Source organism: Crocodylus siamensis, chromosome 1 (assembly GCF_052110815.1).
Source record: "Crocodylus siamensis isolate JL-2025a chromosome 1, ASM5211081v1, whole genome shotgun sequence".
In the NCBI taxonomy this organism is placed as follows: domain Eukaryota; kingdom Metazoa; phylum Chordata; order Crocodylia; family Crocodylidae; genus Crocodylus; species Crocodylus siamensis.
In genome coordinates this window covers 138,032,776-138,047,506 of record NC_143395.1, presented here as the reverse complement: position 1 = coordinate 138,047,506, position 14,731 = coordinate 138,032,776, and the positions used below count along the sequence as shown (strand labels likewise).

Here is a 14,731-nt window from a genome sequence, read left to right as displayed (position 1 = left end):
TGAATTCCTGTACTTTTTTTAAAGGATTTCTAATTCATGCCAAAACATTAAGGTTCCAAAGTAACTGAACTAGCAGAGATGAAATAAAGCTCCGAGTTCTGAAATGGTGGGTATGCAGGGACATTTACCTGGTCTACCAGGTTGTTGTTTTTTATCAGCTATCAAAAACTGTTTTAGCTGTGAATGTTAATCAGACAAAACTAAGTCACAGAGCACTTTTGGCCATGCTTCAATTCCATGTCCAAAGAGACAAAAATTTATGTTGAAGATAAATGGGTTAAGTTGGTGAGACAGTATCAGACAAGGATGCCCCAATGGGCCTAGTAAGACCTTCCGAATCTGGGTTCGTTCCCTCTTGATTCAAGCAGAAAGCTGCTACTTTTCAAACCTGTGCATCTTCATTCTAACCTGTGTGTACTACTTTATCTCTGACCTGAACACAAAAAAGTGTTTACTGAGGAATGTGGTGCAACAGGAATCCAGGGGTTATGTGGCATCACAAGGCAATTTTCAATCTACTCAAAACACCACTTGACCACTGACAATCAGCTGCAATGGCCAAGACAGCATGGAATTAATTTGTATCTGTGAAACACACAGGACAGTGAGAACAGCAGTGACATTTGACTATTTTGACAACACACAGAAGGGGAAGAGAAGAAATTTCCCACCAACAGAAAAGATTAAAACACTGTACATCATGTAAAGAATTTTTTTTTGGTCACAAATTTACCACTGCAAACAATCTTACTTGTTAGATAAAATGTTACTACATAAAAGCTATGACAAAGTCTACTGAGAACAAAACCTAAATATTAACAAGTTTCCACCTCTACAGTTCAATCACCTTAAGGGCTGTGACAGTCCTGCTATTTTAGGAAAGACCCTCTTCTCGGTCCATCATATCAGCTTTGGTGGAGAAAACATCAGCCAACATGTGCTTTGGGATTTCTGAGCCCCTCACTTTTAATGTATAACAAGCATTCTCTACTTTGGCTAGACTCTGTTTCAAGGTATATAGCTTCTTAGAGACTTCATAGGGTCCAGTATTGCCAATGTAGGTAAAGCCATCATAAATCTGACGTAAAAACTGGCTCAGTTCAAAAGGGGTGTCGATATCACCATTTCCAACACTGCTGATACACAACCGCATCAGCTCTCCTGTTAGATCAGCCACTCCAAGCAGGTAATCTACAGGTGTCACCTTCAGGCTCCAAGTGTGCTGCTGCTTATTATGGGAACTGGAGGAGGGCTGAGGACAGAAGAGAACATAAAACAGTACAGAAAAGAAAGCAAAAGGTGACTTTATGACATTTTAAACAAACACAAACTGATTTAACATAATATTATCTCATTTAAAATAATCAGTCAGGAAAACTAAACCATGTGGCACTCCCATATAGTGGCAAGAAACCCTTCAAAAATTCTGTAGACTAATTTACCCTTCCACACAACCATAAGGTATCACCTTCACTTTTGAGATGAGAGAACTCCAGCAAAACACATTACACATTTGTAAACCCTGAGGCCAGCAAGCCCCAGGCCCATAGCTAGTATCTATATTCGCACACAGTTACTGCATCCATGTGAAACCCTAAGTATTTATTTACATTTACATTTTTCTGCACAAGCCTCAGGCCACCACATTTCAAAGTTTGTCCCTGAACGACCTGCCTGAGGTTAGCTAAGTAGTCAAGATGAAAACCAGGGATAGGAAAAATGAATTACACCATTTTGTAATAAAATCCTGACTTTTAAAGCATACTTAGCCTAAAAAATTGGGCTCCAGAATAAATAGCTGTATTGCTATGGAATGTTATTCTAACCAATTTTTCTATAAACTTTTCAAAACTGATTAATACCTAATGGAAAAATTTATCAAAATTCTATCAAGAAACAATTTAGCTTAGAAACCATGTAGTTTCTCTGTATATACAGCTCCATATCCTTTCTTTTCAAGACATCTATGGCATATAATAAACACATTTTTGCTTTTAAGTGTTCATCCCCTCATGCTACTTAGTCTCAATCCTCTGTTTATGGCATCAGTTTGTTGTGTAAATATATATATCACAGGAGGGGTTCTCTTCCAAAAGAGAGGATTCATTCAAAGATGGTTTCTATGTAAGCATCTTTAGCAACAGATCACATGAGAAATATTAAATGTGATTTACAATACAACACCTTCTAAATGAAATGCTCTTCTAGGAGTCATCTACTGCAGCCAGCTGGACACTGGGCTCCTTCATACTGACAATGCAAACTTGAAAAACAATTACTGTTTAGTAATTGTAAAGAGATAGTAGTTTAAGGCTGACCATTCTGAAACATTTCAAGATGTTAGGACATCATGGTTTCAGATTGCTCAGTGAATTTATGTTTCCAGATGTTAGCTCCTTGCTAGAAAAGCTTGTTTACTGCTACAACTGTATTTGAATCCTATCTGCCTGGAAATGTTACACAGCTGCATGCTTGAGTTTTCTAATGAAAGGATTTTGTGGGGATATATGTTTACTGCAGTTATTAAACAATCATTAATCAGTTTTAAACAAGTTCCTCCTTACTGCATAGACATCATATGCAGTGATTCATTCAGGAGAAAGGATGTCCACCAGTGAAGATGTTCATTCCTTCCAATAATATACAGATGTCTTTGTACAACTGGCACTCAGTAATACTGTGTGAAAGTGACAGCACATTCCCAGGAAATTCTGCAAAAGTTTTCATGATTTTGTTTTATGTGATTTGAGCCTTTCAAACATCATTTTCCTTATGAAATCTCAGTGACAATTTTGAATGAAGCTGTGTGCAGAAGTTAACAGGTATTTTCATTTGGAGGCTGAAGGAATATAGTGGCTGACAGTTTCTTCTCCTTTGTGTCTTTTAAAAACGTGCTGAAAAGCAGACAAGTCTGAAACACACAATCCTATGAACACTTTGGGGACTGAGGGTGAAAGAAGTGGAATTCGTGGTGGATAACACTGTCATGAGGGGGGAGGGAACCAAGAGCTCGAAAGCTGGCAACTGTCTTTCGCTGCAGAGAGAGTGAGATGCTAGTGGTAAAATATTCTCAAAGAATGTATTTCTTCACTGTGCAAGGGATGTCTTCTTGTCCAGATGATATTACAGGAGTACTTGAAACTCCAAAAGCTGGTTCTAGGTCCCCTGCAATTGCCTAACTTGCGGTGGCGTAATTCTAACCTCAGCAGATTTCATGTTACATTTTCAGGATCCTGTAAAAACTGTTCTTGTCATTGATGCAGTTTACAGTGTCGCACAGTTTAATTTCTATGAACATTCAGATATAATGTGCTAGCTGCAGCTCCAAGAAAGCTGCTCATTTATCCAAAAGATAAAACCCAATTAAGCCTCCAGAGAAATGTGTGCACTGCAACCCAGGTTACTGAAGAAAAAAAATAGTACTATAAACCTGACTACACAACTGGCTATCAATGTCGATTTCAGCCTCCATAGTCTGCTATTGACCACCTGTTTGACAGAATAACTTCCTTGCCATTACAAATTTGTTCAGTCATTCTCTGGATGTAATGCTAGTATCACTTCATAACCTGCCTTTGAAGACTTTTCCCCTTCTTTTTAACCTTTGGTAAAGACCTGTAACTGTTACTCTGGTTTGCAACAACTGTATTATCCATAGCAGACCTTTCCATGTGTAGCTTGACCTTTTTCTCTTGCGTTTAGGAACAATTCTAAATGCAGGAGAAGATTCAGTCTACCTTACCTGCCTACTTAAGGTTTCCAAAACTGGAATATTTGGGCAAAGGTTGCATAAGCAAGACGGCCACACTGTATTTTGGTCACAGGCAAAATATCTCTTGCTTGGGAATGGGCAGGAGGACAGGACAAGCAACAAATGGAAGCTACTGTATTAGAGTTAAGGAGGATTAAAAAACAGTCCTCCAAGGGAAGTTTTAAGATTAACTGTAGGTGAGATAGCGGTGACCTTGACAGGACATGCAACATGTATTTTAATAGCAGCTGACAACAGTGAAAAATGTCTGAGCCAAGAGAACCTGTGACAGAGGATAACTCCTTACCCTTCTTCAGTCTTGGCTACTGCTATGATTAGGTCATGATTGAGCAAGGCTGAGTCAATGGAATTGTTTTCATCAAGAGAGTCAGTATATACCACACACTGAGCCAATAACTGAATTTATTTTATCAGATGCTAATAATCCTGTTACTTCAAGCTTAGACAATTCATTGTGTTAGCAATAACCATAACCATTCATAAGCAAAGACACAAATTCTTACTGTGTTTGTTGTTTCCTCTTTTTCTTCCAGTGTAAATACCAGTTGTTTATTAATCTCTTCTGCACTAATTAACGAATGTGTTTTGATGAAATACTGAAAGGAGACAGCTTCTACATATTCCTGAAGCCCTGTAGAAACATCAAATGAAAAAAAAAAAATCTTAAGACATTTCTCAGATGTCCTTGCTGGAAATCACAAATCTTTGGAGAAAGATTTATTTTTAAGGTCTCCACTAGAAGGAAAAAGTGAAATGGACCTAACTACAGAAATACAAGTTGAATACACAGTTTTAATACCTCAACACCCTTCCTTTATATACAGACCAAGAAATCATACCAACACCACAACTAGAAACATTCTCAGCACTTTTATTTACAAGCATACATCATGCACAAAGCCTCTTTTCCATCCAGACACTTTTTAATATAAAAGTATAATCCTGATCTCGCAGATGTCATTTTGGACTTGCTCCTTGAAGTGCAGTAAGAAACTCTTTCTAAATAGAATATTTTTTGAAAGAAAATGTACCACAGTTAAAAGGTCACTTGTTTCTAGTTGCAGCACCATTTGCAGATATGTAGGTCTGATGCTGGATATGTAGGTCTGATGCTTTATTCAAACCAAATCTCCGTTAATTTTTTGGACAGATGAATCCACTGTAAAGCTGAAAGACCAAATTTCCATGTAATGTCTCTCCTAAACAATTGTCTCAGTATAAAATTTCCAATTCTCCCTGTAGTGAAACAGGACACAAAGCCACAACAGGTAATTTGGGGAACAAGAGCAGCAGAAGACCATTTGGCTGCTTGCCTACATTAGAAAAAAACAAAACAAAACTGTGTTTTACTTTAAACTCTCTGCACTTCTGCGCCAAGCCCAGCACATGTTCAGAAGAGGCAGCATGTTAGTTGGACCTGCCCTGCCTGATGCTTGTAAAGATCAGGTGCTTTAGTAGGGCTTTTTCGGCGCTTTTATCTAATAGCTGATTGAATCAAAGGTTAGATAAAAGCGCCGAAAAAGCCCTGGTGAAGCGTCCAATCTATACAGACACTGCAGAGCTAGGTCCAAGTAATGCGCTGCTTCCAGCAAAGTGTGTTTTTGTTTTTTATGTCTAAAAGCAGCCTTTGTTGTTCTGGTTTTTTGTTTTTACTCCCCATTCTCTAAATAACAAAAATAATGTCAATATGCTACATTTCACCTCGTTATTACCACTTATTATTGAATTAAGCCTGGATTTCCTATCTCTATTTGTTTGAGGGAAAATAGTGAAGAGATTCCTTAAATCCTGAAAGCTAAGGTACAACTCACTTGTAACAAGCACTGTCCCCTTACTGGGAGTGATTTATACTGAAGCAGTTTTAAAAGTTTCTAGCAGGTCAGATCACAAATGTCAACCAATGAGAAATACAGACTGCTAAAGTTGACACCATTAGCAGAGAAAGCAAGGATCAACCATGTTAGTAACAGCAATATAGCAAAAGGGCCTGTTGGAACTAAATTCTGAACACCTTTGAAGATTAGGATAAGAAGCTTATATCTGATGTACAGAGAAGGCAGAGAATCAAAGAATCAGGATACCAGTCACTGCAACACACCATGAAGATGATCTTACCAGCAGCATTTTGAATGGACTTTGGGATTGCAGGTACCTAGACCAGAAAAGAGAAACTACTATATCAAGATGTAGATGACGGGTTTAGACAAGAGCTTGACACTTTGGGCAGTGAGAAAGAGGTGGTGGGTAAAACCTAGTTCCATTGAAATCAATGATAAAACTGTTATCAACTTTAGTGAGGCCAGGATTTCACTCATAAAAAAGATAGGCAGGATCCAGGAGCAAATTTAGACATCAGATGAATCATAGGGAAAATCCAAGTACAAAAATGAAGCCAAGAATATATGAGTTTGAGCAACAGGGAGGATGATGATGCTGGGCACCACGGTAAAGAATACGATTTAAAGGGTAAAATCAATGTGCAGAAGGCCTTTCATACCACAGCCACAGTAAGGGCTTAAAAGGTAACCAGCAAGTTATTTTTCTACTTAAAAAGGGACAGGTTTGTCTCCATTCATGATTTTTATGCTGGTAGTGGGGAAAGAAGTGTCGTTCTCCTGCAGTGTTCTGCTACAGATAAGATGTTACCGGAGGCCGCCCAAAAGCATTCCTCATACAACTCTGGGAAGATGCTGGGCCAATCCAAGGCATATTTAAAACAGACAATTGAGATAAAGGTCTCAGAGCATAAGTGGTAAAGGACTGCTGAAAAAAATTGTTCATAATCCTCTAAAAGGTTGACAAACCCATAAATTCTAGAAACAGCTGGATATCATCGCCTGTCCTTTCCCAGACTTATCCCACAGAACTAAATGGTGATGCAGTGATGACATGAAGCTAATAATTCATTTTGACATTTTGGCAGTTACTAAAATAAGCAGTGAGCTTCCAGATGCAGCAGCATTTCACATGAGAATGTTTCCCAGATTACATCTCTGTTGCTTCTGGACAGGACAATCAGGGGATGCAGGATCTACCAATCTGAGACTCATTCAAGTTCTGCCTGTAGTCAGGAGAGATCAAATGAGCTCCCAACTTCCATACACACATCACTGCCTTGGTCATCCTAAAACATTCCACAAATTCACCCCCATCATCTACTTATTTCCTCTTTCCATTTGTCCTTGGCCCCACACAAGAGCCCCTTCCCTCCGTCTTCACTTTATGACATGAGAAATATGGTGGGAGGTCAAAAATCAACTCCTACGTTCCACAGCTCCTAGCTCCACAGCTTTGCTAGTTTTCACACAGAAATATTTAACAAAAAGTAGAGTTCACTGTTTGCTTTTATTTATCCCTTTCAAGATTTCAGTTAATTCCTCTTGTTGCAAAATTGCAAGATCAATCTTCATTTTTTGTATCTTTAACTCTCTCATTTGCACTATAAACAATTCATTGAAGCCTACAAGGTAAGGACTACTTTGCTATTATTTTTTTCCATTAAAAATAATATTTGAATTGAATACAAGGCCTCCCTTCCAGAAGTATTAAAAAATGATGACATTTACATGACCCAAGACCTTGAAAGAAGGTGTTTTTATGTGCAGGTAAAAGGATGTTTAAACATATTATGTTTTAGCTTAATGGAAGGACATCCGCTGCTTTCAGCAAATAATCCCTAAGGTGAAAAAATCCCATCCCATTTCACTATTTTATCCAACAATACCTTTTCCCTTCTGCTCTTGTTTTGGATTTATTCCAAAATAGGATTATTTATGGGCTGAGCTGCTAGTAATGAAACGGTTTATAAGACTGCTGTTATGTAATCCATTTTGGTTTTCCCTGTACACGCAAAGAGCTCAATTAAAGATCTCTGATTATTTCTATTAGCACTTATTACAAATATATACACAAAATTACAGAACTGTTACAGTGTTTTGACATTTTATTACATTTACTGAACATTAAAAAAGATTCATTTGGTCTTCCATCACCACTAGGTACCATGCTAAAGATACAGTACAAAATACAGTAACCAGCTCTGACAGAGTCCTCCAACTTTTTGAAGATAAAATATTATATTAAACATTTATCTAGAAAACTTATTTTTATTTAATTGATGGCAGCAATGGTGATCCATCAATTCAAGGATGATCTCTACCACAGCACATCAATGGGTTTTATGGCGAGAGTAATTTTGAGTCAGGCATCTACATCCAGTGTCAGGTCTAGTAAAGATGGTGCTTAAGGATCACTGACTCAATGCTGGTAACACCAGCTTTAGCAAGAATGCTGGCGTTTGTGCAGCAATCTTCCCATTTGATGTGGAGGATTTTCCAGAGACATTGTTGGCGATACTTCTCCAGGCTCTTTAGATGATGACAGTAGGTCACCACATTTCACATCTGTAGACAAAGGTCAGGGTGATAACTGCATTGTAGACCTGGGACTTGGTGTCCTTCCAGAGATTGCAATGAATAAAAGACATGCCAAAGAAATTTCTCAAAGGAGGAACTTGCACACCAGATCCTGTGATGGATCTCCTCATGTTAACTCTCTGATAAAGTTACTACTGAGGTAGAGGAAGGGTCTTTCTCTCTATGGTAATTTGGGGTGGTAGTCACATTCATGGCCCAGGGAAGGCTGATAAAGCACTTTAGTCTTCTTGGTGTTGAGAGAGGCCCATAGTTCAGTACACTGCTCTGAAAAGATTCAGTGCAGTCCGGAGGTTTTCTTCTGTGTGCAGAAGAATGGCACAATCATCTACATATTGAAGGTCAAGGATGGTTGTTTTGAGCACTTCAGTCTTCAAGCAGAAATGACCCAGAATGAACAGCCCTCCATCCATTTGGCATTCAATGTCAATTCTGGAAGGAAGGTGGTCCCTAATGAGAACCAGGATGAGAACCAGGATGACGGTAAAAAAAACGGAGAACAGAATTGGGATGATAACAAATCCTTGCTTGACCCCAGTTCAGATAACAACCGGATCTGTCTCCAATTTGCTACAGAATGGTTACAGTCATTTGGTCATGCAGAAACCTCAGGACTTTGATGTACTTTCCCACACACAGACTTACCTCTTCTCATGAAGACAGTCATGATGTTGGCATTCCTCAGGTCCCCAGGGAATTCTTCATTGTTCCTACTTTGACAAATGAATTTATGGAGTGTCAGTACCAGTTCCTTGATACCAGCTACATAGATTTCAGCAGGTATGCCTTCTGGTCCAACAGCCTTTGTGTTCTTGGTTTCCTTCATGGCATGCCAGATTTCTAGGATAAGAGAGATGGCACAGGACCAGGGATTCAGGGTGTTTTGGGATGGACTTGATGGTGGTATCTGCCACAGTAGACTCACAAATCAAGAGTGCCTCAAAGTGCTCTTTCTGTCTAGCTTGGAGAAATTCATTGTCTTTAAGGAGTGTCAAGCTATCCTGCAATCACAGGAAAGTAGGACCATGGGTAGTTGGGCCGTAGATGATTTTCATTGCCTGGAAAAAAACTATGCATATCGTGATTGTCAGCATAGAGTTGTATTTCCTTGGCTTTATCTTGCCACCACTGATTTTTGATTTCTTGGATCCTCTTTTGAACTTTGGCTCTGAAGAGCCGATACATCTCTCCCTTCTGCTGAGATGAGGTGTCATCTTGCCAAGCAGAATAAGCCCTTCCCTTCTGGTCAAGGAGGGCTTGGATCTCACCATATTTTTACTTAGTATTTTTACTTAAACACACACAAGCTTCCAATCCATGCAATAGATATATTAAGCATTCATTCAGAAAACTTTTTATAAGTGAGTCCCTAAAGGGACCTAATACACATACCAGATGTGACAATTAATTTAGGTAGAACACTTCTTCTCACCCTCCATCAAAATTTTAATCAGAGGCAACATCATGATTTGCATTACTGTTGATGCTAATCTGAAAGTTACTTTCAACTCTGTACTGAAGAAGCTAGGGGATACCCCTTAAATGATATAGTCATGTCCATCATACCTGGGAAGTGGGATCTTCAAATGCATATATTGCTAGAGTGTTAAACATAAACACAGTAGTCATTTGTGAGAGGTAGGAAAAGGGAGGGAACAGAAAGGAAACTGAAAACAGGACACTAAAGAAAGAGTATGAGAAGATAGGGAGGGAGAGAGAACAATAATGTGGGTGAGCAATGGAGAGAAAAATCCTGAATCAGAGGGGTGAGGGTTGGGAAACTGTAATCTCTCTCTGGCTAGAGCTCCAATCTTTGTAAGTGCAGGCTGGCATTTCGGCTAGAAGTGATTACACAACAAGGAGAGGCTGGGGGAGGGGGGAACAGGGAAAAGACAGACGGAAGACTTCTCAAGATTAAAAAGAGGAAACTAAATTTAAATGAAAATCTTAAAATAGCCGTTTTAAGTTCATTTTTAACCAGTCTCATGGCTTTGAACCCTTGGGGCTGTCAATACTGACTGTGTTCTTTCTCTTCCTGCATATGTTCATCCTCTCTTATTTCCCTTTCAGTGTTAACACCCTTTTATTTCCTAGAATCCTGCACTCCCTCACCTCCCACTTTTATTCTTAATGCTGCTACTTCTGGGCTAGGGACAGACATTTAAAAAGTCTGAGCCTGAACCGATTCAATCCTGGCAAGTTAGTCTGGCTAGGCTAAATCACTTTGTAACTGCACAGACATCCCAGACATGCAGGCACATGCCTGCAGTGACTCAGGCTAGAGGCCAGGGGGTGCTAGAACAGCCCTCTCTTCCCTTCTACAGGGTTGAGCTAAGGGTGGTGTGGCCAGGCCCCAGCAAGATTAGGGAGGGGTTCTCCCACTCCTTGATAACAGAGCATTTATCACCCGATCAGAAAACAAACAGCCCCTCATTAGTTCAAACTCTTCTTAAACAAAGAAGGAATGGAGGGACATTACCAGCTGAGCGAATGATCAGCTCCAAAAGCCCTAAGCTGACACTGGTGTCTGCTACAGCACGGACTGCAGCCAGTATGTGGTCTGCTAGCTAATGCATGTCTGTGTAAGGCAGAGGGGACGGGGGATCCCTGTTCAGCGGGGAGTGGTGAGGGGACAGGGAGAGCAGGAGGAAGCCAGGCAGATGCTCTGTGCCTTCATGGCTGCAGCTCTGGCAGAGACTTGAAGTGGCAGCTGTGCTGTGGAGCAGAGAGCCCCACCCAGCCCCAAGAGGATGCTGGGGGTGTCTGGTTTAACTTAAACCAGCAAGGGGTCTGGGACAGACATTGCATAAACCAGTTTAAACCAAATCAGTTAAGTCTGATACTAAATTCAACCAGGTTCATCTCAAACCAGTTTCAGCCATTTTCAAATCAGTTTATGTGCACTGAACATCTGTTATAGGTTTAAACCAGTTTCTGATCACTTAAACCAGTATATGTGTAATGTCCGTCCCTAGCTCTGATGGTCAAGACATGAACAGTTGAAATCCAGTGCTGACTTCCTCCTAAATTGTGCAACAGGACTCAGAGTACACAGTGCAGTCACAGAACATCTGGTGCCGAAATCTGAGCCTTATGGCCCACAGTAGTCACTAAAAGGACAAGAGAAACTTTGTTCATTCCTTGCAGTTCAACTGCAGTAGGATTTCAGCTTTGCTGCAGGAAGTGGGGGAAAGAGAAAATGTTGCTACTAGACAAATGTCACATGAAATTTTCTGTTAGAAATTGAACCTGAGCTGCAGACAGTAAAGATTACTGCTCCGAAGACAGAGATTGGCAACCAACGGCCCATGGGCTGGATCCAGTCCACGAAGAGACTGGATCCTGCCTGTGGCAGGTCAGGGAATCAGCAAAATGCTCCAGCCACAATGGCAGAGGAGACATCACCAGGGTCCTAGCACCTGCCTTTTTTTTTTTTTTATCTATTACTCTCAAAGTCTGCTACTTGTTGGAGAGTGTGGGGCTCTTGCAGAGGCTCATCGTGATAAAAAGGTTGTCAATCCCTGTTCTAAGACAACTTTTTTCAACTAAAGGCACCCCTCGGAAAATGCCACATACAAATGCACTGAATTTACCAGACTACAGCAAAGGTAGACAAAATGACAGATCCAGCTGGATTTCATTTCCCAGCAGCCCTGGCTCATGTTGCTGTGGCCAGTTTCCATGGAGATCCCAGCAGCATCAGGGCCGTGACAGTACAGGACCAGGGTTTCCATGGAGACTGTCCCCAGTAGCACTGGCACAGCACAAAGCTGCTCCAGGGCTGGTACTGGGATCTTGCAGCAGTGACAGTATGGTCTGGAGCTGGGGCAGAGCCGCAATCTGCTGCCTGCGCGTCTCTGCCCGAGGCACGTGGGCAGAAGATCATAGTTCTGCCCCGGCTCTGAACCGTGTTGTCACCACCGCGAAATCCTGGCTCTGGAGCAGCTGTCTGCCCAACTGTGCGTCTCGCCAGCACTGTTGGGGCCGACCTCCATGCCCTGCCAGTGCTGGGGTCCATAGAAACAGGTTGCAGCAACACAGGCAGGGGCTTCTAAGAAATGAAGTCTGCTGCAAGCCCAATCCAGCCCGTGGGCTGGACTTTGCTCACCCCTGCCATCTTTTCCATGCTAAGTCTATATATATATGTATATATTTCACATGCCCTGAAAAACTGAACTAAATAGGGTCTGTATTTGCCTACAGGTAATTTAAATACAGAAAGCAATTTCCGCAAAATTTCGAATTGAGTAGGTCCCTAGCTATAGGCCCCTGCTGAAGTTGGGGTATCAGTTTGATAGCTCATTCACTGTGTTATATGACAAATCTCTCACTACTTAAAGAGGTCTGAAATCAAATGTGAAAGGATGCATAGGCTCTTTTTAGTCCTAGGAAGAGGAGCTCCAAATTAGTCTGAATAATGCTGAAATTGTCATAACATCCATTAGGAATAACTGGTTAGGTACCACACAATCAGGAATCACAAAAGTAATAAAGAAAGAGAAAGAGTTTCCATAAATGGACCACACCTCTGAAGTCCAAGGGCATTTATACACATACATTTTTGTGGTCAGAGGTGCCGGAGATATTGTGCGTCAAAGCAAACTCGACTAATCGAGTCTACTCCATACACGAGTTGATGTGCACGCCGCTGCAATGCTTGTAGTTGTATAAATGGTGAAATGCGCATCAGAGTGGAGAAAATGGTGGTGGTGTGCTTTTGAACTAAAACACCTTACGTGTTTTCGTTGAAAAGTGGACTGTTGCCATTTTCTGCACGTTGACATGCATTTTGCTGCTTATACAACTGTAAGTGATGCAGCGCCAGGTGCTTTTCAAAGCCCCCAGCACTGCAGTGCTTGCATGTGTAAAAATGCCCCAAGGGTCTGGGAGGAAGAACTCAAAGTGAACTACTTTATGGGGAGGCCTTGGCCTCTCTTTCTATAATCAGAATGACTGTGGAGATAACCTTCATTTATGTTCAGTCCCTGCTCCTATTGCTGCCTACATGTCTGTCAAAGTGCCACCCAACCCTTTTACTTTGTACCCTACCTCCCTTACATGAAACAGTGGAGGTGATGTCTCAAATCCATCGCTGCAAGCAACGAGTAGGAAAGCAGGGCTTCATATCCACAAAGCAACTTTGCAGCCACTACTGAAGACTGTCTATTCCTCTCTCTAAGTCTAGACACTAGTGTCACTTCCTGCCTGTAGATCCCAACCAGGCTATGGCTAGATTTTGTTCCTGCTGGCAGGTGAAGCAGGATTTCCTCCCCAATCAGTAAAACTACAGGTGGAAGTTTTCAATCAATGTGGTGGTTTTATAAAAAGCTTTGTGCCCTGACATGTGATATCTTGCCTTCTATTCTTGGAAAAGGAAGTGCCGTCAAAGTGGGGTGCAGCAATCTCTGAAGGGAACAAGAACACCACTCAGCAGCACAACGGCTGCCACTCCAGAAAATCCAGGAGCCTGTCACCAATCCGAGTCAATTTAATTCAGACAAGGCAGCCTTGTGGCTGCCTTGTCTGAGTTAAATTGACCTACCTGTCTGACAGCAGAAAGGAGAAATGGTTACAATTGGCACCAAGTCAGATCAAAAGATCAAATCATGTTACACTCTTTACCTTAGTAGTTTTGTCTACTGGGCTGGAGATCCTTTATGCCCGTTTGCCATTTGATCAAAAAGGGGAAGTTTCTCTTGCCTCCAGCTCATTTTCCTCCTGGATTTATAGCAGAGGTTTCCAATCTATGGTCGATGAGCTACTGGTAACCTGAACAGCTGTTGTTTCTAAAGAACGAACTGATCACATGATGCTGACTCCTTCATTTTCAAAACTGAATTATTAAAGGCAGCCAATGTATATTAACTATTTCTCTAATATAATTTTTCCATGTAAGCAATTGCTGCTATTGCCATAATTGAACTATGAAGGGAAAGGGAAGTGTCCACTAGAGAATGTTTCTTAAAGTTTGGTACATTTGGTACACAATATGAAAACTTTGAGAAACCTGAATGATCCACAGCATCCTATTTCTCCTATCAGGGTTCAGACGGTGAGTAATTCTTCACTGATTACGTCCTGTCAAAAAGTTGATGAATTAAATGAAGATCACTGCAGCAGGAGGCAGTGGTGAGCCAGGCTGCAACTAGCCCCAGCTCCACTCACTGGTGCAGCCAGGTCACATGCCCCCTTCCCACTCCCTCCCACGGCCAGCTCCTCAGAAGGACTCGGCCCATGGTGCCCTGTCAGAGCCCCCGCCACTGCTGCCTGCAATGGGGGGAATTAAACCCCCACTTCTCAAAGGCTACTGGTGTCTGGCTGCCGCCACCCCAGGTGCACAATCAGAGCCTATCAGTGCCTGCACTGCCACCCCCTGCAATAAACCCCCACTTTCTTGCAAGCTACCAGGGTCTGGACCACTTCCACTCCTGCTGCTGAAGCAGTGAAGGGGATGGGGGGCTGGAGATGCTTGGCAAGGGCTGCTGCCCCCCTGCCAGGCAGACCCAGCAGCACTCCAAAGCAGGGT

At 41.5% G+C, this 14,731-nt stretch overlaps 1 protein-coding gene across 2 annotated transcripts in view; it reads right to left on the bottom strand.

Annotated features, from left to right (window-relative positions):
- Window positions 1-447: 447 nt before the first annotated feature.
- The window catches only part of TSNAX (translin associated factor X), a 36,711-nt gene continuing 22,427 nt past the window's right edge, over window positions 448-14,731 (bottom strand). For both annotated transcript variants that reach the window (XM_090044031.1, XM_090044022.1), the window contains exons 5-6: window positions 4,276-4,403; window positions 448-1,252 (exon numbers count right to left, since the gene is read on the bottom strand). In XM_090044031.1, the coding sequence (XP_089900157.1) occupies window positions 875-1,252; window positions 4,276-4,403 (506 nt within the window). In that variant the 3' untranslated portion in view covers window positions 448-874. The remainder of the gene's footprint in view (window positions 1,253-4,275; window positions 4,404-14,731) is intronic.